Source organism: Schistocerca piceifrons, chromosome 1 (assembly GCF_021461385.2).
Source record: "Schistocerca piceifrons isolate TAMUIC-IGC-003096 chromosome 1, iqSchPice1.1, whole genome shotgun sequence".
In the NCBI taxonomy this organism is placed as follows: Eukaryota; Metazoa; Arthropoda; class Insecta; order Orthoptera; family Acrididae; genus Schistocerca; species Schistocerca piceifrons.
In genome coordinates, this window is record NC_060138.1 from 130705129 (window position 1) to 130733060 (window position 27932).

Genomic DNA, 27932 nt, shown 5'->3' on the forward strand with positions numbered 1-27932 from the left:
GTAACGCAGAACCCCCCAGACAGTGGTTTGAGGAATACCATGCTCCCTACTAAGTCTCCTGGTAGATGCGGAAGGGCTGCGTGTGATCGCATCTTGCACACTTTGCACGGTGTCTGGCGTTATGGCCGGCCTCCCTGGACGTTCTTAATCAGCAACACTACCAGTACGCTGGAATTTATTGGCTCAAATGGCTCTGAGCACTATGGGACTTAACTTCTGTGGTCATCAGTCCCCTAGAACTTAGAACTACTTAAACCTAACTAACCTAAGGACATCACACACATCCATGCCCGAGACAGGATTCGAACCTGCGACCGTAGCAGTCCCGCGGTTCCGGACTGCGCGCCTAGAACCACTAGACCACCGCGGCCGGCTGGAATTTATTGACTAGAGTCTTGATAGCAAGCCTGGTGGGGCCTGTTTACTGGAATCGACGGGCAAAGTGTGCCTGCACGTGTTCATGTGTCATTCCACGAAGACGATCAGAAACAACAGCGATTCGTTCTTCATTGGTTAGCATTCTGTCGTAGTACCTGCAAGAAACAAATATTCCGTTACTATATCACTGAAATGTATAGTGACTTTAGAATCACCCTGTATCATGTGTTAGGCAACCTGACAACCCCTTATCGAATTTTTTAATAGATCTTGCGATTTGTTTCCTACGATTTGGGCTTGACGAAAGAAATTCTCCGTCAGAATTTCTCGCTTTGTATTGTTATTTCCTCAGTTTTTTCTGAAACATTAAATACGCCCGCTGAACTTAGAAAAAACAAATCTTTCTGTATGAGGAGGGTCTTTTAAATATTATTTTTTGGTTAGCATGAGCAAGAGAAGTCTGATCAAATGATGTCTTTGTTGCGAATTAATGATTTGTTCGTGTATTTGTTTATGTACCCTGGCTAAATTAGGATCTGCTTGTTCTCTCTCACTCCAGGCCAGATGTCTTGCATCCTGCAACATTGTTTTGTAGCAATTCAAGCCAGTACATGAAATTGGGGTATTGATTTGTACATGGTGATTCAAAAGATTGCACACGGATTAAAAGAGTCCATAGAGGAGTCGAAAAAAACTATTTTGGAATATGAGCTTATGGTCTTTGAAGTAATCCTGAGCCGGTGGAAACTTTAGAATCGGAGGAAGAACAATGACAACCAATATACTCACGTCGTAAGCTAATCAAGGATAACGTACTGTTCCTGTGTATGTACAACTGCCTATTGACAATCGCGTTCCATCTGTTGTCATGTCTTTAGTGTCTTGTATTCAAGCTATGTACGTAAATCGGCCTTTTTTGTGCGCTCTGAGATTAGAAGGGGAGATCAGACTGCATGGCCGCCTCACTCTCCTGATATGGTTCAAATGGCTGTGTGCACTGTAGGACTGAACATCTGAGGTCATCAGGCCCCTAGAACTTAGAACTACTTAAACCTAACTAACCTAAGGACATCACACACATCCATGCCCGAGGCAGGATTCGAACCTGCGACCGAAGCGGTCGCGCGGTTCCGGACTGAAGCGCCTAGAAACGCTCGGCCACCGCGGCCGGCCACGAAGTAACATCCTCGTCAGGATACTTGCAGCATCTGATAAGGTTCGCGCGATGCCTGTTGTACTGTTGTACTTTGTAGAGTGCGCCATCATTTTGTACGAAGATGTTATGCCTGAGGCGAAGGTTTTGGTCGCCATGTTGAACACATTCTATAATATGCAACACTGTTGATTATTCAGTATCTTTGGTAAACTTACGGTGCCTGTGGGCTGACTGATCTTGTTGTTCCTGACCGTTCAGTGCTTTCAATGCCTCAATGTTACTTTCAAGACCATAAATTCGTATACAAAAGTTCTAAATGTGGACTGCTCTATCATCCCTTTAAATTTATCCGCAATCTTTTGAATCACTTTATTACTGTCATCGTCATACCTAGGGAATGAAGAGAACGAAGTAAAAGGATGTGAGGTTGGTAAGTGTCATTGCTCGTACACGTCGATCTTTTACGGGAGTTTTAACGTGATTTACATTTCTAGTGAGCACTGATAAACGATTCCAAACATACGCTGCTTCTGGTGCATGAAGCTACAAATAAAAATAATCTTTGAACAACATTGTTAAACGCTGCTAGCGCAGGTGTAGCAAGTCTGGTCGAGTCGAGTGAGTATATTGGTGTCTGTTAGCAGATGTGATAATAGGCAGTTAATTCCCTTGTTGGTGTGGAATGGAGTAATGGTGATTAGTGACAGATTGTACGAGTGATTACTGGAAACGTGTACATACGTTGTGCTCTGCTTTACTGCTAGCCATGAATAAATGCCGCAGTTTGTTGATCGCATCAGTGACTTTGAATTACGACCGTGTTAACATCCAGTCATAAATAACTGCAGCGTAAATTTTTGTGTATTCAGTTCGAGTCTGCACCGTAGATTTTACGTGAAAGGGTCGGGATAGAATCGTAAAAATTTTTCGTGGTAATATGCAATTTAACTATAAATGTCTTAAATACAAATATTACAGAAGAGATGGATCATGAGTTTGGACTAACGCTGGCCGCTGTATACGTGATGGGCCAGCTTGTTAACCACTTTCCGCCGTTTTTAATTCCTTTTCGATGCTGCCGTAGTCCTCGCATTCAATCGGCACAGAACTTTTCAGAGTTTTTTGATGCTTTTAGACTAGAGCTTTCCCCTGACTTAGGTTTTCTATAAATTCGAACTTTATTACGACATGTTTCATTATTTTGTAATTTTCAATTTAACACCGATTTTCACTGATATTCCGGCGAATATTTTAAATGTCTCGCTTTGATTCCGTAAGGTCTTCACAATGACACCCGAATCAATAACGTAGCTAAAAGCATTTTCCATGCTGCACCAAATTATAACTTAACATGTGAAGCTAAATCGTAACAATCACTCGAGCCTACACTGGTTCGATAACGTCACAGCCAAAACAAATACTGCGCGACAAACACGTACAGACGTGATGTATGCGTTATGGGCTCAACTGTTATTTTATAAATTATTAGTCTCGTAGGTATTTGCGATACCAAACTAACGTTATTTTTTCCCATAAAAAGGGTGTTTTCACGTCAAAAATAATAAATTGGAAGGTGAGTTACATTACCAGCGGCAGCCGAAGGGAGAAGTAATATGATGTGGCTTAGTTAACGCCGTCGTACGAAGATGGAAACAGGCGGGTATCGTCATAAGGCAAAAGAAAGTTTGTAACTTGTGTGAGATGTTGCTTGCAAGTTGTTGTGTAGGAGACAGTCTGAAGTAAAAGCCATCTGTAAAAACTTCTGTAAAAACCTGGGAGAAGTGTGGTTTCCTCTTATGTTACGCAGCAGATTATTATATGCCGCAGTCAAAAAGATCCCGTTTGTGGGCGTAGATAGAGGTTATATATAAAACGTAGGTCAATTGATAGTGACCGGGCCAAATATCTCACGAAATCAGCATCAAACGAAAAAACTACAAAGAACGAAACTCGTCTGACTTGAAGGGGGAAACCAGATGGCGCTATGGTTAGCCCGCTAGATGGCGCTGCCATAGGTCAAACGGATATCAATTGCGTTTTTTAAATAGGAACCCCCATTTTTATTACATATTCGTGTAACACGTAAAGAAATATGAATGTTTTAGTTGGACCACTTTTTTCGCTTTGTGATAGATGGCGCTGTAATAATCACAAACGTGTAAGTACGTGGTATCACGTAACATTCCGCCAGTGCGGACGGTATTTGCTTCGTGATACATTACCCGTGTTAAAATGGACCGTTTACCAATTGCGGAAAAGGTCTATATCGTGTTGATGTATGGCTAATGCGATCAAAATGCCCAACGGGCGTGTGCTATGTGTGCTGCTCGGTATCCTGGACGACATCATCCAAGTGTCCGGACCGTTCGCCGGATAGTTACGTTATTTAAGGAAACAGGAAGTGTTCAGCCACATGTGAGACATCAACCAGGACCTGCAACAAATGATGTCCAAGTAGGTGTTTAACTGCTGTCGCGGCTAATCTGCGCATCAGTAGCAGACAGATTGCTCGAGAATTGGAAATCTCAAAAACGTCGGTGTTAAGAATGCTACATCAACATCGATTGCACCCGTACCATATTTCTATGCACCAGGAATTGCATGGCGACGACTTTGAACGTCGTGTACAGTTCTGCCAGCCGGCCGAAGTGGCCGTGCGGTTAAAGGCGCTGCAGTCTGGAACCGCAAGACCGCTACGGTCGCAGGTTCGAATCCTGCCTCGGGCATGGCTGTTTGTGATGTCCTTAGGTTAGTTAGGTTTAACTAGTTCTAAGTTCTAGGGGACTAATGACCTCAGCAGTTGAGTCCCATAGTACTCAGAGCCATTTGAACCATTTTTGAACGAGCACCCGCCCTATGGTTGTGGTCTCTGCCCTTCCGGCTATCAGGTCTCCGGTCCCTTATAAACGGCGTCGAAGGTCGAAGAGTCCTATCGGACGAGGACGTACAGCAGACACTCACAGACTACTTCACGCAGCAGGATACTTCGTTTTACCTAACGGGTATCTTCAACTCGGTTGGATGATTCCCTTAATGCTCACGGTGATTGTGCCTGATTGGCAAACCGACTGTGTAATGAATGGTCTTCGAACGAAAACTTTTTGATCGCCCTCCTTATACATAGTAGTATCCCTGTGGCGTAAAGGTTTTCGTAAACATACACATACATAGTATGAGGGCGGATGGGACAAAGTAATATGGATTCTGTGGGTCGAATGTCTCGTGATAGTAAAAGATCGTGAGTATTGCAACAGGAACGATATGATCACATGCTGGCAGTGGGAGAACAAAATGAGATGAGTGAAGTATGTTGAAATAGGTCACGATTGAAATCTAATACTGTTTCTGAAGGAAACGTGGGACTATCGCATTTTTTAAAATATAGCTGTGTTATCTGTTTGTCGTACTGGTAGTTTTTGTATGCTATTGAAGAAGTAATTTTTTAAGTCACTACAATGCTTCACGGAGCATGTGCGCCTTTCTCGGGTGATGTAGGAATTTGTACAATGTTCATTGCATGCTGTATTATGTTACAATAGATCGTTTGTAATTTTTATGATGACACTTATTCATCTGAATACTTCCATGTACTGTACAGTCTAATATGTTCGCATTATTAGTAAGAAAGTGTGAAATCTTTTACGGTATTGACATAACATCTCAACTGCCTGCAAAGAACTTGATATCCACGAATGAAGTGTCCTCGTTATATATGTTTCACCATTAATAAAGGAATCTTCTAACCACAGTATTATTTTAGGCAATGCTTTCGTGCAGCGAACCAGATAGGTTAATGAAGGACGAAACTAAAGCAGACGGACTCTAAAAAGGAGTTGGACGCCTTGTACACTACCTGAGAATGGAGCTTACGCATTTTGGTGCTTCTTCTTCCCTTTCATTACCAAACTCGCATTATTGTCCTGATAAAGAACCACTGCATGGGATTTGCCCTTACATTTCTTCAATGTATGAATGATCTCAGATGCACGATTCGGTGAGTGCTTGTGCAGTGCCGCGTGTTTTTTTTTTTTTTTTTTTTTTTTTTTTTCAATTGATAGGCGTGGAAGATGAGACAGGCACACAGATTCGGAATACCGCAGCAACGCCACGTGTCATCGCTGCTAGACACATCGCGTAGCGTGGTGGTCGTAAGCTGTGAACGATGCCGATCTAAGGGTTTCCCTTTGCACGGCCGGCCGCGGTGGTCTAGCGGTTCTAGGCGCTCAGTCCGGAACTGCGCGACTGCTACGGTCGCAGGTACTAATCCTGCCTCGGGCATGGATGTGTGTGATGTCCTTAGGTTAGTTAGGTTTAAGTAGTTCTAAGTTCTAGGGGACTGATGACCACAGATGTTAAGTCCCATAGTGCTCAGAGCCATTTGAACCATTTTTTGAACCCTTTGCACGGATCCGACAGTGGCAACATGGAGACTCCTGCTGTCGAATAAAGTTTTTGATTCAATAAAGAAGTTGGAAGGGGGCAATGCTTGTACCTTAGCGTTGAGAGAAGGAACAAGGATGCTCCTGTCCAGTGCACAAGGTCATTACACTGAGCATCAGGAAGGATGGGAAACAAAATTGACTGTCTCATTTCCAGATGAGTCATACTGGGATTCGTCTTATTCGATCTAAGGGAAACCACGGAAAATTTAAATATGGGTGATCGAGCCTGGTTTTGTTCAGCACTGCTCCTGAATTGTAGTCCACTGCTTTACCACTGCGGCATCTCGCTTGGCTCTAGACAGGTGTTCGTCTTCTTCATCTGTTACTTCGATGGGACAGCTAATATGTGAATAACCTTCCTTCCTTCTCCGAAGAATACGTGTAAGGTATAGGCTGAGATGGATAAAGCACAATATATTACCGACAGCATGGCGCAAGGTAACGGGCGAGATGGCATAGTTGTTAGCACACTGTACTCGCATTCGGGAGGACGACGGTTCAAACCCGCATCCGGCCATCCTGATTTATGTTTTCCGTGATTTCCCTAAACAGCTTCAGGCAAATTCCGGGATGGTTCCTTTGAAAGGTGTGGTAAACCTTTTGCATTTCTTTTATGTTTTCGTCTTCTTTAAAGGCAAAGAGAAAATATGAAGCGGTAGCCCATCATAGAACCTATGCCTACTGTCAGGTATTTTTGATTTTCTGTTGTGAAAAAAGAGAGGAGTTTTTCTTGTATCAGTAGGAGGAAGGAAGGATTCGCGTTCAGCTAGTGAACGAGTGAGAAGCACGCCATTTTTAGCGAGTAATTGTAGACCGCCATTTTGGGGTCGCTATGAATAAGTGAGGAGTACGTATTTCATATGTGCACCGTTTAGAAAAATACTGTATTGTTTTATTAACTGAAAGGTCGTGTGAGTTGCTATTTCAAATAGTACGATTATTACAAGAACTGAAGCCCACCTGTGTACTTCGGAAAATTACGAAAATCCGATAAGCTTATTGGGAACACGGTCAAGACTTCAAAGGTGAACACGGCGACCAAACGTAGCATTATAAAGAATAGTAAGCACAAATCTACAGCGGAGAAAGAATCTTCTTCGACCTGCAAAATAATACGAACTTATTTCCAGGCATAGCTCAGCTTATTGTGCTTGTCATTCATGCCGAAAAATTAATCTAATTAATTCAATACAGTTTAAAAAGCCACGCATTTCAACATTTTATTGTCATATATTCCATTATTTTATTATATTATAAAGGGCACGGCCGACTTCCTTCCCTAATCCGATGAAGCCGATGACCTCGCTGTTTGGTCCCCCTCCCCCACATCAACCAACTGCGCGAGGCGACGTGCGGATGACGGCTGCTATTCGTCGTCGCCTCCGCTGCATGGAAATCGCCATGGAGGCCGATCGAAGCGCGAACACGAAAACACAATCTGTCTGCTCTACCGTTCAAACTAATATACAAGAAGCAATGGATAAAGCGGAATGGTTGTTGAGAAATGGAATTAAAATTTAGACACAAAGGGCATCAATAATAAGATTTCCTGATTACATTGCTATCAGCAGTGAAAGCGAGAAAGAATTAACGACGTGTTGAATGGAATGGTTTTCTATATGCAATATGTGAATTGGGAATAAAGGAAAAACAAAAGAAAGTAATGAGGAGTAGTAGAAATGACGCTGGCAAATTAAACGAAATTAAAAAAGAAAGAGAGTACTGACACAGGTGGAGAGAGGGTTCCTAGCTAAAACGTATACTAGTATCAAATATAAGTCTTGTTGAAAAAGAAATTTCTGAGAATGTACATTTGGACTACATCATCCAACAAAAAAAAATCAATTTGTATGCAAATACGGACACAAGAACTTCAAAATCAAGATGAATATAGGACTGAATGCTTGATTACGGGAAACCCGGAACAGAAGACAATCATCGAAGCATTTGACCTTAGGTGGTACAGAAGCATGATGAAAAATTACTGTAATTATAAGAACTAAGGAGGCAGTGGACATGAGGAGATGACTGACTAGAAGAAACGACAGGATTATAGAACATTTTTTAAGACGTGGGGGAGTAAGTAAGTAACTTTGATCGTACTAGAGGGAGCTGGACAATGCACAATTTCTAGATAAAGACAGAGATAACAATATGACCATATACAAGAAATAACATACGTTTTCGGGTGTGGCAAACCACTTCAGACCTTGCAGAAGACTGCTGACCTATCTAAAAGGAAGGAAGGAAGGAAGGAAGAAAGAAAGAAAGAAAACTCGTGCAGGAAGCAGCACTTTGCGGAAAAGGTGTTTTCGAATAGTGAATGTGCTGGTCAATAACTAACGACAAATACAAAAGAAAAAATTTGCGGAAGTCAACTCTCAAAGAACCATCGTAGTTTCTTAATTTGTTTACCAGTGTTAATCATTGGATGTTTACTAGTGTTAATCAGTGGACACGATTTTATCCAGTTTTTGACATACTCGTTCCGCAGGATTTGCTCTGGACGTTTTGTGTGTGTGTGTGTGTGTGTGTGTGTGTGTGTGTGTGTGTGTGTGTGTCTGTGTGTTGGGGGGGGGAGGTGTGTGTGTGTGTGTGTGTGAGAGTGAGAGAGAGAGAGAGAGAGAGAGAGAGAGAGAGAGAGAGGGAGAGCTTAAGGTTTTCACCATGAATTTCATAAATTCATTCATGGTTTAAAATAAAATAGGAAAAAGCTGGTATGTTGCCTGTGTCTATACAATATGCCTTCATCTGTTTGTAGCCCTTGGAAACGGACAACTTAACACGAAGAATAGAGTTCTCCACTCTCAGTTTTCACCGTGTAACACTGATTATTCGAAATGGACAAATACTGGTATGATCCTCGATGACATGATTTTCGAGCAGGGATTTAAAAAATTAGGTCAGAGGGAGAATATTGGTGAATTTTTGTGTTATTCAAACCCTCATTACTTTTCGAAAAAAGCAGCCAACGGTAGACGGATTAAGTTCTTTTTTTTAATTTACTTACTTTATTTGATATTTTGAATCTACGTAACTTGAAATATTTTATTCAAAAGTCTGGGATAGTTATAAAATTTTTTAATGTTTGTTCGTTGTCTAGTTTATTGCTGGAAATGGAAGCAATAAAGTTCCGAAAACCGGTTATTCCAGAAACCTGTTATTTTTAACGGGTTTTTAACAGTCAGGCTAAACTGGAGATTAAAACAAAACGGTGTAACCAAAAACCGGTTGTTTCAGCGATACCCACTATCCCTAGTTGTTTAACGCCCCCACCAAAATGTAATTAGACCAGTTGGAAGGGAGATCGTAAAGTTACTAAAATTAGAACTTTGAATAAAAACGTGAAGAAAGTTCTGAAAACCTGCACACGCGCACTCACGCAAAAAACAACGAAATCGTGTTCTCTGATCTAACGCACCGTAAAAAGGGAAAAGCTGTCGAAATAAATAAAAGAAGGCAAGAGATATCTGCGGCTGGCCGATGGCTGGATTAAAAGAGTATAAGCCTGCCACTCTGCGACGTACTAATATCTGTAGTCTAAAAGCTTAGGCCAGAGTCCACACTTATCACGAAATTTTGAAAGCTTGATTGCATTCGTCACATCACGAGATAAAATACAGGACAGATCCCCACCTAAATTTGCTTCTGCCCGCTTCTCGCAAAATAAAATGCACCTATTTAAAATGTGGTATACACTGATTTGCACGCCACATTCATCACAGACAGGAGGGTCCTCTCTTCGGAGTAAACAGCCATGAGTTCTTACTGTCGATCACGGCCACACATTTCTCCTCCCACAAGCAACAGTTGCGTGGCTCTGGACGGAACAGTAGAGACGAAGAGTAGTAGAGGTACATCATGACTAGAATATGCAAAACAATTTATTGCGGACATTGGTTGTAATAGTTGCGTAGAGATTAAATGATTAGCACAAGATAGGGGGCACCGTGAAACTACTCCAGCGCAATGTCTCGTTCGCTAACTATAGCGCCTGTCGCTGCGAGTTTGCGACTCAGTTAATGGAGTTCCCTAAGCTAGAGTTGGTGCCCTCTGTTAATTCCATTCGGAATATGTAATTAAGCAGTAAAATCTGAAATTATGGAACTTGCTTACCGCTGCGTCTCTTTGCTCTAGCGCAGATGCGACGAGTTTCCATATCCGAGCGGTGTATATCGAAGCACCACAAACTTTTCCTCCGAAATTAGCTTAACTGGAGATTCCACTGCGGAGCTCAGGGAAGGAAGGAGCCGTGCCCCACTCTGTATATTAAAAATTGTTCGTCGTAGTACAATAAAGCAACCTGCCAACCCCTCACGAGTTTGCTCGAATTACCCAGGTACAGTTCGCGCAGCGATTAAATTTCTCAGTCCTTTATGACGATTTTTTGTAGCTACATTTATTCAGAGAGGAATGCACTACTGCATTTACCTTGTAGTTCCTCTCTCGGATCAAATGATTAATTTCGCATTAGATCTAAGCGTTCAGATCCCTCTGATTGTGTAATGTATAGGCACGGTCCTGCTCGATGTAGAACGCCCTTTCCTTCCTCCGACCTTCGAACTTTCTTACACAGCCAGTTACAGGGAACCTACAGTTTGTCGTGGATTCCTAAACACAATGCACTAGACTTTTTCATTTCAACAAACATTACCGGAGATGAAATAAGTGGTGACTGATAAAAATAATTGATCATCTTTCAAGATTCGTATCGCGGTATTTTCATGTCCACGTATATTGTATGAAATATTAGAAGGGTAGCAGTGAGGGTAACTGCTACAAAAACCGGTTTACGGTTGTAACCTGTTGGTAAAGGCGTTTACTGGGGACTACTACCATATTGTAACCAAGATAGGCACTAGGACAACATCCACCACAATAGTACAAGTTTCTATGCCTACTAGTTCCGTAGATGAAGAGATTGAAATAATTTATGTGAAACAGAAGAAGTTATTCAGATCGTAAGGAGACAAAAATTTTATTTTAATGGCGGACTGGAATTCGATTGTGGAAAAAGGCTAAGAGAAATTTCTCCAAGTTAAAATTGATTAAGATCTCCGAACTAAGTAAGACTGTCTGCGTTGTGAATACTGTCAGTTGAAACGGAAATAGCGGCTGGTATTAACTATGACGTAGTTTTTAAAAAATTCGCTGAGGTGAAAAACTGAAAAGTTCGTTTATTTTAATTTGTGTTTGTTTATTTTAATTTTTATTGTTGCAAAAATACTTGTATTGTATACTAATAAAATTTGTGTATAATTATTATTAATGTACATTCAGCTCATTTAATTTAAGATGTTCTTTCTGGCTGGAAATTGAAAGAGGCCTGACAATGCTGATTTCTCGCCGACGTCCAGTTTTCGTCAAGCGCTGCCACTGCCTGGAAAAGACGCTGGTGTGACCAGTTCATGCCATCCCATAGTTTCTTCTTCCGTGCTTAAAACGTTAGAAAGATTTTGCAAGGCCGACTGGAATGGCGGTTTGAGAGCAAACTCCTTCTGCCAGTATGTCAATACGGGTTTCGAGAAGGAAGAAGGGCCGTAGAAAGCCTAAGGCTGTTAGCTACGGGCATAAAACGTAGTAGTTATGCTCCTAATGGCTACCTGACAGCACTGTTTATCGATGTTTCCATTGCGTATGGATCTGTGGACGGGAACGTTCTGATACAGAAGCTTCAGTCCGTGGGTGTGCCATGTCTCATATCCCGAAACATTTACTCTTTCTTACGGCAACTTGTGATTTGTGTCAGGACGCTGGACAATACTTTCATGGACCACGTGTGGTCTACATAGGACTGCCGCAAGTCTACATCTTAACTCCTGCTGTTTTATGCAGTGTATTCTGCAGAACTTGGTACAATGTTTGATCCTTCAGTAAAGCTCCTAACGTACGCCGATGATGCACACGGAAGAGTCGGACGATAACAACGTCCGAGATACGATTAGGGCCTTTTACCATTTCAGCCAGGAACTCAGTCGAATGGCGTGGACTCTGCATCCACAGCAAACTGACGTGGGCATGCTGTGTGGAATATCTGAATGTTCAAATGTGTGTGAATTCCTGTAGGACCAAAATGCTGAGGTCATCGGTCACTAACTAATGCTAAGAGAACACACACACACACACACACACACACACACACACACACACACACACACACACACACATGCCCGAGGGAGGACTCGAACCTCCGGCGGGAGGGGCCACGCAGTCAGTGACATGGCGCCTGTAACGGCACTGTCGGACGATCAGTTAACATCAACAAGCAGTATCCCACGTATGTAGGGGAGTTGTTACATTCCTGCTCACTACTTACCGAGGCATGATTCGTTTTGTATTGGATTATGGATGCACGTTATATGGAAATGCCTTGACATCTCTAATAAGCAAAATTGACACTCAGCACTACCGCGCCATCCAAATCTGTCTTGACGCAATGATTTCTGCGCCTGTGTATGCTCTTTTGGTGGAGGCAAGGGAGATACCCCTTCGGTTACGAAGGACTTTTTTGGCTCAGAATTTCATAGTTAGGAGAGCAGCGCAAACAGTTCATCCTCTCCTTCATAATCGTAACTGCTTCACTGAGGAGAACGAGTACCGTCGACAGAATTCGAAGGAGGACACCTCTACTAGCTTAAAGCTTCAGACAGCAATGATACGTGATAACCCTCGCTGTGGAAGACACTCTTCCTCCTGCATTTAGCTAGGAATACAAGTACTGAATATTGGCCCAAAAACTTCTACCAGCCCAGAGGTGAGATCAGTCATTCACTTCTCCTACTGGCGTCTCCCCTCTGACTGCATAAACGTAGCCATCATCGGTCAAAGTATCTAGTGACGGCTCCAAAACCAGAGAGGCTTACTTCAGCGGGGATCCACTATTGTTGGCTATACCAACATCTTCACTAAGTTCTTGCAATTATCGAAGCTCTTCGATATGCAGCCAGTTCGATGTCCTCCTTATTTTCATGGAGTCGATAAATGCACTGCAAAATCTAGAAAAGTACCAATGGGACTCCAACACTAACCGCCATGTGCTCGATGTAATAAGTTAATCTACCAGTGTGAAAGATAACATTAACGTTTCCAATTATTTTGGATCAAGGGAGTTGATGGAGCACCTGGTAAAAATAAGTGATTGGTGGCCAACCTCACTACACTTGCCTTCCACGTATAGATTTTGTTTTTGATGTAAAGAAACAAACCCTTCAAGAATGGTCGCAGACATGGCAGATCTCACAACAGTCCAAAGGAGTACACAGTACAGCCGACTAAGATTGGAAACCTCAGCCATGTGATACAATGGCAGGCAACGCCGCTAGCTTCTCAGGGCATTGATCTGAGCAGGAATTCCGAAACCTACGTCTGTGACGGACATGTTGCGGGAGCTGTCCACGACGGACTGTATTAGTATTGCCCTGTTTCTGCAAGAAGCGAATATCTAGTTAAGTCAGACACGGATTCAGCGTGAGAAGTTGTGATACATGGATTGTGTTCAGTATGTGAATGTACAACGTGTATCATGAAGTTTAACTGGTATTAATGCGGTTTGCAGTGCCTATGCTGTATGATACTGTATATCATATTTTTAATTACTCACATCTTTGGCTAAGTGATTGATAAACAAATTTGTATAAAAATGACACTAGGTTTAAAAATTGTGGAGACAACGGAAAGTTGCACATAGATTAAATAATGGTAAGACAGATATTTCTAAACCAGATTTTTCAACTGCAAAACTTTTTAAGAAGCGGATGCGGACTCTGACTCTCGTAGTTATGAGAGGTGGAAAATTGGAAGCCGCAGAACAGGGATTGTAGAAAAGCTTTGATTGCACTCAAGTTTTTGCATTTACTTGACGGAAGAAGAAAATATAAAAATACTACAAAGGAAGTATGAAAAGGAAAATACAGATGTCTAAAAATGAGATGGCAGAAAGCACAAAATAGGGAAACAAAAATGGCTAAACTGGCTAGCACCTCGCGTGACGAGATAAAGATAAGTGTCACCTTCAGGAATATTAAAAACACCTCTGGAGAAAAGAGAAGCACCTATATGAATATCAAAAGCTCATATAGGAACTCGTCACTGTAACCAGAGAAGCAAAGGCCGAAATGTGAAAGGAATGTGTAGAAGGCCTACACAAAGGGAGCGAACTAGGAGACGGTATTACGAGAAGGGACCTGGCCTTTGATGAAGATGAGATACGATACTGCGAGAAAAATTTTGACAGAGTACTCAAACATCTACGCCGACATAAGGCCCCTGGAGTAAATGACATACCCTTAGAATTACTGATAACCTCCGGAGAACAAACTGTGACAAAACTATTCCGCCTAGTATGAAGATATATAGAACAGGCCAAGTACTGTCAGACTTCAAAAAGAATAAAGTTGTTACAGTTCGAAAGAAGATATGTGCTACTAGGTGTGAATGTTACTGAATCAGAAACTCATTTAAACGGGTACAACACATCTCCGGGATTATCGTCATTTATGGACGTCCCACTGCATTATGAGTTAAAAGAAGATTGCATTGTAACTTCCAATTTTTTTGTTTGAAAACTAATTTACAGATTAGGTGTTAAAGTTATTCTAACTATAGGTTATGTAAGTAGTAATTACTACCTTCAGACATTTTGTTTGTTTACGGTTCATGGACAAAAGTCAACTTCTCTATGATTGAAGGTGATCTCAACATTCAGTTGTTCAATTGAAACTGAAGGGACACTTTAGTTTGAAATGTTTTGCCGTGATCACATGGGATAACCTCGTTTCCCGTCAGGTACACAATTAACGGGAACAATTCCTTTTTTTCCAGTACATTACAGCGAAACTTAAAGACAATTATCTGGATGAAGAAGCCGCCGTATCTCGCTGGGTAGTTTCCAGGATTCTTCTCGACATCCCACTAGTTGTGTGAACGATATCCACAGCTGTTGGTAGGTCGGACTACGGCCATTCTTCGTAGCAAAATTAAACGCAAACTCCTTATGATCTCTGACTGCGAAAGAAAGCCTTTCGAATCTAACCGTTAGTGGTAGCAGAAGTATCCCCCACCACCCACTGTCAGATAGCTTGTGGAGTACTGATGTAAATTCAGAGGAGGGCAACCTCATTTTTAATCTTATCGCTGCACTTAACTTTCAGCATCCTTCCATACTTCCGAAGACCGATGTAGTAAAAGCCTGAGTGTGTTGTGGGGTTTCCATTTTATTTTATAAATGTTTGTATTCATAGGAAGTGGCGAGAAAATGCCATGTGCTACAGGGAGGGGCAAATAAAAGTGGCTTGTAGAACAGAGTTCCTGAGTACAAAGAAACACATAGGAGGAAAGAAAATACAGTACTAACAGGTAAGGAGATGTTGAAAATGACCACCATTCATCTCTTGGCACTTTTAGGTCCTGGTCAGCAAGCTCCTGAAGGCGGATCTAAGCGTGACTGCTGGAATTGCTGCAGACTCTCCTGAAATGTTCTGCTGCAGTTCTTGAAAACTGTGAGGGTTGTTGCGATATATCTTACACTTGAGGACTCCCCACACAAAAATTTCCATGTTAGAGCTCATTTTAGTTTCGTCAGTATGTATTGTACTTCCTCGATTCACCGCCAGTTGGCCCAATTGAAACAAGGTAATGTTGACTTCGGTGGTTGTGTTGACATGCGACACATTGCTCTACAGTACTAGCATCAAGAACATCAGTACGTAGCATCAACAGGTTAGTCTTCATCACGAACGTGGTTTTGCAGTCAGTGCAATGTTTACAAATGCGGAGTTGGCAGATGCCCATTTGATGTATGGATTAGCACGGGGCAATAGCCGTGGCGCGGTACGTTTGCATCGAGACAGATTTCCAGAACGAAGGTGTCCCGACAGGAAGACGTTCGAAGCAATTGATCGGCGTCTTAGGGAGCACGGAACATTCCAGCCTATGACTCGCGACTGGGGAAGACCTAGAACGACGAGAACACCTGCAATGGACGAGGCAATTCTTCGTGCCGTTGATGATAACCCTAATGTCAGCGTCGGAGAAGTTGCTGCTGTACAAGGTAACGTTGACCACGTCACTGTATGCAGAGTGCTACGGGAGAACCAGTTGTTTCCGTACCATGTACAGCGCGTGCAGGCACTATCAGCAGCTGGTTGGCCTCCACGGGTAGACTTCTGCGAATGGTTCGTCCAACAATGTGTCAATCCTCATTTCAGTGCAAATGTTCTCTTCACGGATGAGGCTTCACAATCAACATTTGTGGGCTGACGAGAATCCGCACGCAATTGTGCAATCACGTCATCAACACAGATTTTCTGTGAATGTTTGGGCAGGCATTGTTGGTGATGTCTTGATTGGGCCCCATGTTCTTCCACCTACGCTCAATTGACCACGTTATCATGATTTCATACGGGATACTCTACCTGTGCTGCTAGAACATGTGCCCTTACAAGTACGACACAACATGTGGTTCATGCACGATGGAGCTCCTGCACATTTCAGTTGAAGTTTTCGTACGCTTTTCAACAACAGATTCGGTGACCGATGTATTGGTAGAGGCGGACCAATTCCATGGCCTCCACACACTACTGACCTCAACCCTCTTGACTTTCATTCATTATGGGGGCATTTGAAAGCTCTTGTCTGCGCAACCCCGGTACCAAATGTAGAGACTCTTCGTGCTCGTATTGTGGACGGCTGTGATACAATACGCCATTCTCCAGGGCTGCATCAGCGCATCAGGGATTCCATGCGACGGAGGGTGGATGCACGTATCCTCGCTAACGGAGGACATTTTGAACATTTTCTGTAACGAAGTGTTTGAAGTCACGCTGGTTCGTTCTGTTGCTGTGTGCTTCCATTCCATGATTAATGTGATTTGAAGAGAAGTAATAAAATGAGCTCTAACATGGAAATTAAGCGTTTCCGGACACATGTCCACATAACATATTTTCTTTCTTTGTGTGTGAGGAATGTTTCCTGAAAGTTTGGCCGTACCTTTTTGTAACACCCGTATAATTTCACATGCTCATTTTTATATATATTTCTTTGTTTTGCTAAATGTGTATTACTGTAATTGATGCATACGATAATAATAATAATAGTAATAATAATTGGATAAATGTGCTCCAGGGTTCGGCCAGGTGTATGGGCAGTTGCTCTATCCTGTTGGAAGTAACCGTACGTCTTTTTCTCCTCTATTAATGCTGCCATAAATTCACGTCCAATCGTACCCACTCGTCCAGGCCACTTTTATTTGCCCCACCCTGTACTTCGGGTTGTTGTTAACAGCTAAGCTTTGTTGCCGGTTGTTGATCAGTGGGAAATTGGCGTCGATGATGATTTTGTTGAGTGAGACAGCGACGGTAACGCTTGCCGCAGGTGACGATAACGGGCTTCGACCTGACGAGCTACAGGCAGTGCCTGGGCAAGTGGAACTCGGCGGTTCACGTGATGCACGGCCAGTGCCGAGAGGTGGGGCCGTCGCGCTGCCTCATGGTGCCGTACGAGCAGCTGGTGCTGCACCCGCGCCAGTGGATGGCGCGCGTGCTCAAGTTCCTCGACGTGCCCTGGAACGAGTCCGTGCTGCACCACGAGGAGCTCATCAACAAGCCGGGCGGCGTCTCCCTCTCCAAGTGAGTACCGCGCGGCTACGCCGAGCTATTTCCTACCACTATCAACCATCTTCGGTGCCATTCTGTTCGCTTATTGAGTGAGGGCCTGTCTCTTTACTTCTGTCTCATCTCGTTCTCGTGATCCTAGGCGAGACTGCAACGGTGGCAGCCTAATAGTCGTACAGTCTTTCCTTGAGTACAGGTTCTCTGAATTTTTCCAATAACATTTTGAGAGAATGACGCCCTCTTCCTTTCAAGAATTACCATTCTGTTTCCCCAACGTGTTTGCTACACTTTCGTATGGATAGTGCCGGACTAGCTGTGGGTCTCTGAATTTGTACCATGGCTTTTGTTATGGGTATCCGATGAGTAGTCCAATCTCAGGAACACAGTAATCTACACTCATGCTCATAAATTAAGGGTAATTGCAGAATGTGTGCCACACAGCGTGGCACTACACCTCTTCCTCTTTCTGAGCTCAACATCTCATTCATTATGGAGGGATGCTGACTCAGTTTTTCTGGATAGCAACAAATGGGAAATTGCGGTACAGAAAATGGCCCAGAGATCACCTGTGTGTGTGTGTGTGTGTGTGTGTGTGTGTGTGTATATAGAGAGAGAGTGAAGTGTTATGAAACAATGTGTGTACAGTGTGTGAACAGATAGTGAGATATGAGTGAACAATGTGGCATTACGTTATTTAATAAGTTATTTGTAAAAAAAGTATTGTATACCAGGAGTAAATCTGATGATTGTCTCTAACTAGAAGTATGTAAATATATGTGTATACGAATTAGTTTATTTTAAATTGATCTAAATTTGTAAATTCTTTCACATGTTCTATAGCCTTGTAAAAAGAGATCTACGGATGAATGAAGCTACTACTACTACTATTACTACTACTACTACTAAAACTGGCGCTAACAGCATAGGCACATAGGCAACAAACACGACACAGATCTGTAAGTCCACGGTATTGGTGATAAATTGAGAAAACCGTCCTGAAACATATGTGCTACAAAACGCCACTGTTTCCTGCGCATGTACCACGACATCAGTATGGGATATGATCACACCATGCCAGGCCGCACAACGGGTTGCTCGAGCAGCTGCTGGGGTATAGCCTCCCATCCTTGCACCAGTTCCTGTCAGAGCTCCTTAAGTGTCGTAGTGGTTTGAAGACGTGCAGCGATACGTCGACCGAGAGCATTCCAGACGTCCTCGATGGGGTTTAGGTCCGGAGAACAGGCAGGCCATTCCATTCGCCTGATACCTTCTGTTTCAAGGCAGCTCGTTACGGCCGTGCGTTATCATCCATTAGGAGGAAGGTGGGACCCACTGCACTCCTGAAAAGGCGTACATACTGGCCCGAAATGACGTCCCGATGCACCTGACCTGTTGCAGTTCCTCCGTCAAATACATACAGGGGTGTACGTGCACCAGTCATAATCCCACCTCACACCACCAAACCACAACCTCCATATAGGTCCCTTTCAACGACATTAAGGGATTGGTATCTGGTTCCTGGTTCACGCCAGATGATAACCCGGCGAGAATCACTGTTCAGACTATACCTGGACTAGTCCGTGAACATAATCTGAGACCACTGTTCCAATGACCATGTACTGTGTTCTTGACATTTGGCTATAAGGGCTCTCTTGTGACCAGGGTTCAGTGGAACGCACCTTTCAGGTCTCCGTGCGAATAAACCATGTCTGTTCAGTCGTCTGTAGACTGTGTGTCTGGAGACAACTGTTCCAGTGGCTGCAGTAAGGTCCCGAGCAAGGCTACCTGCAGTACTCCGTGGCAGTCTGCGGGCACTGATGGTATCATATCGGTCTTCTTGTAGTGTTGTACACAGTGGACGTACCGTACTGTAGCGCCTTGACACGTTTCCTGTCTGCTAGAATCGTTGCCATAATCTTGAGATCACACTTTGTGGCGCACAGAGGGCCCGTGCTACGACGTGCTGTGTTTGAGCAGCCTACAATCGCCTTGGTATCCTACCCCTCGTAACGTCATCAGTATGTGTTCTTTGAGCCATTTTTAACACAGTCACCATTAGCACGTCTGAAACCGAGCGAGGTGGCGCAGTGGTCAGACACTGGACTCGCATTTGGGAGGACGACGTTTCAATCCGGCGTCCGGCCATCCTGATTTGGGTTTTCCGTGATTTCCGTAAATCACTCCAGGCAAATGCCGGGATGGTTCTTCTGAAAGGGCACGGCCGACTTCCTTCCCCATCCTTCCCTAATCCGATGAGACCGATGACCACGCTGTCTGGTCTCCTTCCCCAAACAACCAACCAACCAGCACGTCTGAAAACGTCTGCACACTTACTCGCTGTATGGTACTCTGACATGCACCAACACACCTCTATGTATGTGGACTGCTGCCAGCGTCACCGTGCGACGACCGCAGGTCAGATGCACCGCATGGTCATACCCCGTGGTGATTCAAACCCGCAAACCGCCCACCAGGGCGTTGTTTCACCATGTGTCAGCATTATCCTTAATTTATGAGCATGAGGTCGTACTAGCGTCTCCTACAGACAAACGCACTGCATTGTCCCAGAATCCTTCCAAAAATCCAAGTTGTCTGTTTTCCGTTTCTTAACGGTAAATCCACTTGATCGCTCCCTTTCCTATCTCCTCCTAATGTTACTTCTAAATACCTGTCGGATGTGACGCCCGAAAAAGGTTCACTTCCAATCTCTTAATATCGGGTTCTATCTTTTGGCTATATGCACTATCTTACATTTATCAACATCTAAACTGACACGCCCATTCTCAAACCACACACCTTGCTATTAGCCGTAATTATTCACACAATATGGTGCCAAAAGACATCAGCAGCTTCTGTACAGCGAGGTATACAGTGGGCAGTAAGTACCCCCATCGATCTTTGCCTATGTGTCCGTTGAAACAAACTGAGCTTGGTTATGTCAGTCAGCTGCAATGGACACAGAGGCAAAGATCATTGAGGGTACTTGTTGCCCACTGTACACTTTGCACTTTGCTGTACAGAAGCTGTTGTTGCCTTTTGGCACTATACTGTGTGAATAATTACGGTTAACAGTAAGGTGTGTGGTAACCACTACAGCTGAATTTTATATCAGCTCAACTGAGACGGAGGAACTAAACTATTATCCAACTTCCTCATATAAAGCAAGTTCCCATTCGTTACCCCAAGCATAAATGTTGTCAAAGTTTTCATGCAATTCGTTACCGTCGTCCAACGTCCATACTTTTCAGTAGAGAACAACATCGTCAGCGAACAATATCGCAGTGCTGCTGATTCTTTTATGATAAATCGTTTGTTTATACTGAGACTGCATTTGTGGTTTCCTGTCAGAGAGGTCACAGTTCGTAGTAATTGACGGAAAGTCATCGAGTAAAACAGAAGTGATTTCCGGCGTTCCCCAAGATAGTGTTACAGGCCCTTTGCTGTTCCTTATCTATATAAACAATTTGCGAGACAATCTGAGCAGCCGTCTTAGGTTGTATGCAGATGACGACGTCGTTTATCGACTAATAAAGTCATCAGAAGATCAAAACAAATTGCAAAACGATTAAGAAAAGATATGTGAATGGTGCGAAAATTGCCAGTTCACCCTGATAACGAAAAGTGTGAGGTCATCCACATGAGTGCTAAAAAGAATTCGTTAAACTTAGGTTACACGATAAATCAATCTAAAAGCCGTAAATTCAATTAAATATCTAGGTATTACAATTACGAACAACTTAAATTGCAAGTAACACACAGAAAATGTTGTGGGGAAGGCTAACCAAAGACTGCGTTTTATTGGCAGGACACTTAGAAAATGTAACAGACCTTCTAAGGAGACTGCCTACACTACGCTTGTCCGTCCTCTTTTAGAATACTGTTGCGCGGTATGGGATCCTTACCAGATAGGACTGACGGAGTACATCGAAAAAGTTCAAAGAAAGGCAGCACGTTTTGTATTATCGCGAAATATGGGAGAGAGTTTCACAGAAATGATACAGGATTTGGGCTGGACAACATTAAAAGATGGGCGTTTCTCGTTGCGACAGAATCTTCTCACTAAGTTCCAATCACCAACTTTCACCTCCGAATGCGAAAATACACTCCTGGAAATGGAAAAAAGAACACATTGACACCGGTATGTCAGACCCACCGAGAGGGCTGTACAAGCAATGATCACACCCACGGCACAGCGGACACACCAGGAAACGCGGTGTTGGCCGTCGAATGGCGCTAGCTGCGCAGCATTTGTGCACCGCCGCCGTCAGTGTCAGCCAGTTTGCCGTGGCATACGGAGCTCCATCGCAGTCTTTAACACTGGTAGCATGCCGCGACAGCGTGGACGTGAACCGTATGTGCAGTTGACGGACTTTGAGCGAGGGCGTATAGTGGGCATGCGGGAGGCCGGGTGGACGTACCGCCGAATTGCTCAACACGTGGGGCGTGAGGTCTCCACAGTACACCGATGTTGTCGCCAGTGGTCGGCGGAAGGTGCACGTGCCCGTCGACCTGGGACCGGACCGCAGCGACGCACGGATGCACGGCAAGACCGTAGGATCCTACGCAGTGCCGTAGGGGACCGCACCGCCACTTCCCAGCAAATTAGGGACACTGTTGCTCCTGGGGTATCGGCGAGGACCATTCGCAACCGTCTCCATGAAGCTGGGCTACGGTCCCGCACACCGTTAGGCCGTCTTCCGCTCACGCCCCAACATCGTGCAGCCCGCCTCCAGTGGTGTCGCGACAGGCGTGAATGGAGGGACGAATGGAGACGTGTCGTCTTCAGCGATGAGAGTCGCTTCTGCCTTGGTGCCAATGATGGTCGTATGCGTGTTTGGCGCCGTGCAGGTGAGCGCCACAATCAGGACTGCATACGACCGAGGCACACAGGGCCAACATCCGGCATCATGGTGTGGGGAGCGATCTCCTACACTGGCCGTACACCACTGGTGATCGTCGAGGGCACACTGAATAGTGCACGGTACATCCAAACCGTCATCGAACCCATCGTTCTACCATTCCTAGACCGGCAAGGGAACTTGCTGTTCCAACAGGACAATGCACGTCCGCATGTATCCCGTGCCACCCAACGTGCTCTAGAAGGTGTAAGTCAACTACCCTGGCCAGCAAGATCTCCGGATCTGTCCCCCATTGAGCATGTTTGGGACTGGATGAAGCGTCGTCTCACGCGGTCTGCACGTCCAGCACGAACGCTGGTCCAACTGAGGCGCCAGGTGGAAATGGCATGGCAAGCCGTTCCACAGGACTACATCCAGCATCTCTACGATCGTCTCCATGGGAGAATAGCAGCCCGCATTGCTGCGAAAGGTGGATATACACTGTACTAGTGCCGACATTGTGCATGCTCTGTTGCCTGTGTCTATGTGCCTGTGGTTCTGTCAGTGTGAACATGTGATGTATCTGACCCCAGGAATGTGTCAATAAAGTTTCCCCTTCCTGGGACAATGAATTCACGGTGTTCTTATTTCAATTTCCAGGAGTGTATTTTGTTGACACCGACCTACGTAGGGAGAAACGATCATCACGATAAAATATGGGAAATCAGAGCTCGTACGGAAAGATATAGGTGTTCATTATTTCCGCGCGAGAATTGTGAAGGTGGCTCGATGAACCCTCTGCCAGGCACTTAAATGTAATTTGCAGAGTATCCATGTAGATGTAGATTTAGAGAAGATTAGAAGCTCTTTTATTCTTCCGCCGGCCAGAGTGGCCGAGCGGTTCTAGGCGTTACAGTCTGGAACCGCACGACCGCTACGGTCGCAGGTTCGAATGCTGCCTCGGGCATGGATGTGTGTGATGTCCTTAGGTTAGTTTGGTTTAAGTAGTTCTAAGTCTAGTGGACTGATGACCTCAGATGTTAAGTCCTATATTGCTTAGAGCCATTTGAAACATAAATAAAAAAAATTACAAAAATCTGATTCTCGTGTGACCTCCTTGTCAGTGCCAATGGCGGGATGGTTCGTTCGCAGTAGGACGCGGCCGATTTCGTGCCCCGTGCTTTTCCAGACGTATTTTGTGCTCCGCATCTAATGGCCTCTTAGGGGAGCCGGATTTACGTATCGGCCACGCAGGTCCGCGCGCCTAGGGCGCCGGGAGGAAACGGCCCTGCCGAGTTGCGCCTTGGTGTCACCGCTCGTAATTTCCGGACAACTGGAGGAAAAAAAATTCGCATACAAGTTGATATTGCTTTGACTGTCAGTTATCAAAAAAAAATGGTTCAAATGGTTCTGAGCACTATGGGACTCAACTGCTGAGGTCATTAGTCCCCTAGAACTTAGAACTAGTTAAACCTAACTAACCTAAGGACATCACAAACATCCATGCCCGAGGCAGGATTCGAACCTGCGACCGTAGCGGTCTTGCGGTTCCAGACTGCAGCGCCTTTAACCGCACGGCCACTTCGGCCGGCGTCAGTTATCACGGAATGTGTTAGCTGTTATTCTTTGTTTAAAAAAACGTCTGTGTAAGACGAAGAGTGGCACGAAGAAGCCAAATGGCTCACAAAACTGGAACAGAAACGAACTATTCAACTAAAAAAGCAAGATACCTTCCATGCTTATACATTCGGCTAACCAGAATGGAAAATGTTCGAATAGTACACAAAAAAAGGCGAATATATCCTATGCGGAGTTAGGGATGTAAAAGAAGGGAACCCACATTTCAACTTATCTGGCAGCCTCAAAAACATTTAAATCAAAACATCTTGACATATTTGTAAACGTAAGCTTCCGCGGCCGTTGTCACAGTCAATAAAATTCTTCTGGGTTTGAGGCCGTATTCTTATCTGTAAAATTCCGACGGGTACCTGCATGCATCCTCCCACCACCATCCTACGCAAAAGAATCCTGCCCTGCAAACTTTAACTAAGAGAGCCTACAGGATCAGAGATGAACACAACTTGCAAGATGAACTACAGAACGTCAGGTCCATTCTTGGAGCTAATGGCTACGACATGAGGATGATACACAAAACCATGGCACCGAAGGAGGAAGACAATAGGGAAATGCAAAACCAAGCACAGAACACCGTCGTGCTACCATATGTACAAAGGGTTATTGAACGTCTGGGCAAAATTCTCTGTCGGGCAGGCATTAAGCTGATGTTTCGTAGCAACAACAAAATAAAAGACGTTCTGGGCTCGACGAAAGATTCTATTGACAAGTTTCATCCCGCCGGAGTTTATATAAAAAGGGTGCTAATGTGGACTGGTGTATGTAGGTGAGACTGGGCGTCCAATAAGCACGAGGTTAACAGAACATGAGAGATATATCCACCTCAAACAATGCAACAAAATCAGCGGTGGCAGAACGTCAGGAACAGTGCAGGATGAAGATCGAATTTCGAGAGGCCCGCGTACTGGCGAAACAGCCGTTTAGTTTGAGGAGTGAGATTAGAGAGGCTGTAGAAATAGCCAAGCGGCACGACAGTATGAATAGAGAAGACGGGTACCGACTTGCAGCGTCTTGGCTGCCAGCTGCGACAGCTTTGCGCCGAGCGACAGGCGCGCCGAAGGTCACACCGGCGGAGGGTACACAGAGCGCTGAGGCGGCCCAGTGGACACTAGGCAGTTAGTAAACAACGCTACGCTGTAGTCGCCGCTCAGTCTCCTATCCGCCGATTTCCACCAATGGCAAACAGTAAAGGAAACTCCAACGGAAAACGCCCATTTCCGCCAATGACAACACGCAATGCAAAGACCAATAAAATGAACTCCTAATACCCTTCCTCCTCACCCTCACATCCAATGACAGCACTCCTCTATAGTATATAAGTATCCAAACTAGTGCTCATTCAGCAGTTAGCAATACACACTGAGGAAGACGCCTTGCAACAGTCGCCGAAACGTCGGAATGTTACAGATGACAATGCGGCCTCAAACCCAGAAGAATTTTATTGACTATCTTGACACATTCGCCCTGTTTTACTTGTTGGTGTTAGTACCGATGTCACGTAATATATTCCAACGTGTCAAGTAAAGTACATGATACGTGATGTCATGTCGTATAACATGACACAAGCCATCATGTCATCCTACATGGCATTTGTAATGTCATGCAAAATGACACAACGTGTCATTAAAGGTTGGCATGTATTCATTCCACTTAGGGATACTTCGTATTGTACATGCACGTCCGCTCTCGCACACTTCCTATTGTAGATGCATCCCACTTTCGAGAAGCACATAAATTTGTGTGTATTCTTACAGCCCTCTTAAAAAAAACGCGTATATGTGAAGATATTTTGATTTAAATGCATTTGAAGCTGCCAGATAAGTCGGAAAGTTAGCTGCTTTTTTTTTTTTTTTTTTTTTTTTTTTTTTTTTTTTTTTTTTTTTTTTTTTTACATCCCTAACTCTGCCCAGGACACAATCACCTATTTTTGTCCTACGATAGGAGCATTTTTCATTGTGGTTCTCAGCTTTTACCCTACTATAGGTTTGACGTTAGACCGCCATAGCTTGGCAACCGATATAGATCTTTGGTGACTCACGCGGCGGTTGATCCGGCAGAGGATTTTTTATTGTCTTCGAAACATGTTCCTTATATCGTGGCAATCGATAAAGCTTTTACGAAACAACAGGATCACCATTACTTACTAATGTTTGTGGAAATTTCTTACAAAATTTCAACCTACTCTGACAACTTTGAAACATGTAAGAGGAGCGCGTGAAAAACTCACGGCCGTAGGATTTTTTTTTTTTTTCCCAAGCGATTAAAACTTAACTTAGACGAAAGGGCGATGTATCGGTAAACCAAATTTGAGCCATCAGTCTCGCTCCAGTCCGGAGTTATTTAAACGTCTCTGTATTTGTACGTAAAATATGAACGATGCACATACGAATGGTGCCGTTATATGAGCATTAATTTCAGCACAATTAAAATCTTTTGCAAACGAATTCAAATCTTGTTCAACATACTGTAACATAGCTACAGTAAGACAGATGTTCGTATGGCTGTATAAACGACCGCTGGTCCGGGCTGAACCAAAAACTTTTTACGCTATCTTCATAGCTCAAATAGACACCGATCACCAATATACCTACTTTTACCCAACAGCTATTTTGCGCGCGACCTTTCCAGTCATATACGTTACAGCGCTCTCGCACTGTAACGATAGGCGTCATATGTTTCTTTCAAGTACCCGCGTTATTGCTTACATTGGTTATAATATGAAATCTTAATTTTGTGCAACAAGATAAAAGTCTATGACAACTGGAAACATCGAAAACAAACGGGTGGTGGTGTGATGTGTGATGTCGGGAGGGGTAGGAGCGTCTGCGATGCCTAAAAAGCGTCTGGCCAAAAGCGCCGCCGGTTTCCTTCCTGTTTTTTTTTTTCCGGCACAGTTGTCCAGTTTTTTTTTTCTTTCTCGGCCGACAACAACGCTGCTAATGCGAAACGAAACGTTAGGTGTAAATTTTTTTAAATTTCTTGAGTGCAAACACGAAATTTCCGTTTCCTCAAGCCATACAGCGTTGCCGGAGCAGTGTTTCAAAACGGCGTCTGCATGTGAAGTAATTTACAAGCAGTGTGTCGTCATTGAGTTTCTCACTACGGAGAAATAAACTGTGGTAAACATTCACGAACGTTTGTGAGAAATATATGGAACATCAGCAGTCGGCAGCTGGCGAAGTCATCGGAAAGCAGTGCGGCGGAGCTCCACGATTTGCAGTGAGCTGGGAGACTGTCCACGACACTCACACCTGACATTTTGCAGCGTACGTATGTTCTCATTTGCGATGATCGACGAGTTACGATTCGACAGGTGCCGCTACTGTCAAGCAGCGAAGGTAGCGCTGATGCAGTTATTTGCGCTCTTGGATACTCAAAATTTTGTGCTAGACGGGATCCACGTGGTCTGACAGTGGAACACTAATCTAACAGAAAAAAAAAAAAATTGTTCTGCGTTGTCGACACGTTCTGATGCTGAGTGGGAAGCCATATCTGGCCCGTACTGTGACACGTGATGAAAAAATGCAGATCTAACATATAATCATTTGTCCTTAGTGTTTTTGCAACGACCACGCCCATTTTTTACCTTCTCATCTCGGATAGTGACAGGTGATGAAACACACATTGAGCGGGGAAAAAAATGGCTTCGGGATCACAACAAGGACTGCTACCAATATGATATAGAACTGGAAGGGGATAACGTGGAAATCTAGGGTCGTACATAAAACATGATTATTGAAGGAAAAAAGATGTAGTGCATTACTTCCTGGACCATCTTCGTAAATGTACATCAGCACAATATAGCTCATGTATATATTTGTTTGTGTTTCATCAGTGTGGTTCCGTGTTATCTCATGGTCTTATAGTCATTCCT

General features: G+C 44.0%; 1 protein-coding gene across 4 annotated transcripts in view; it reads left to right on the plus strand.

Annotated features, from left to right (window-relative positions):
* Positions 1-27932, plus strand: part of LOC124782465 (protein-tyrosine sulfotransferase-like) — an 878071-nt gene that overhangs the window by 827791 nt on the left and 22348 nt on the right. For all 4 annotated transcript variants that reach the window (XM_047253943.1, XM_047253942.1, XM_047253944.1 and 1 more), the window contains one exon: positions 17347-17600. In XM_047253943.1, coding sequence (XP_047109899.1) covers positions 17347-17600 — 254 coding nt within the window. The remainder of the gene's footprint in view (positions 1-17346; positions 17601-27932) is intronic.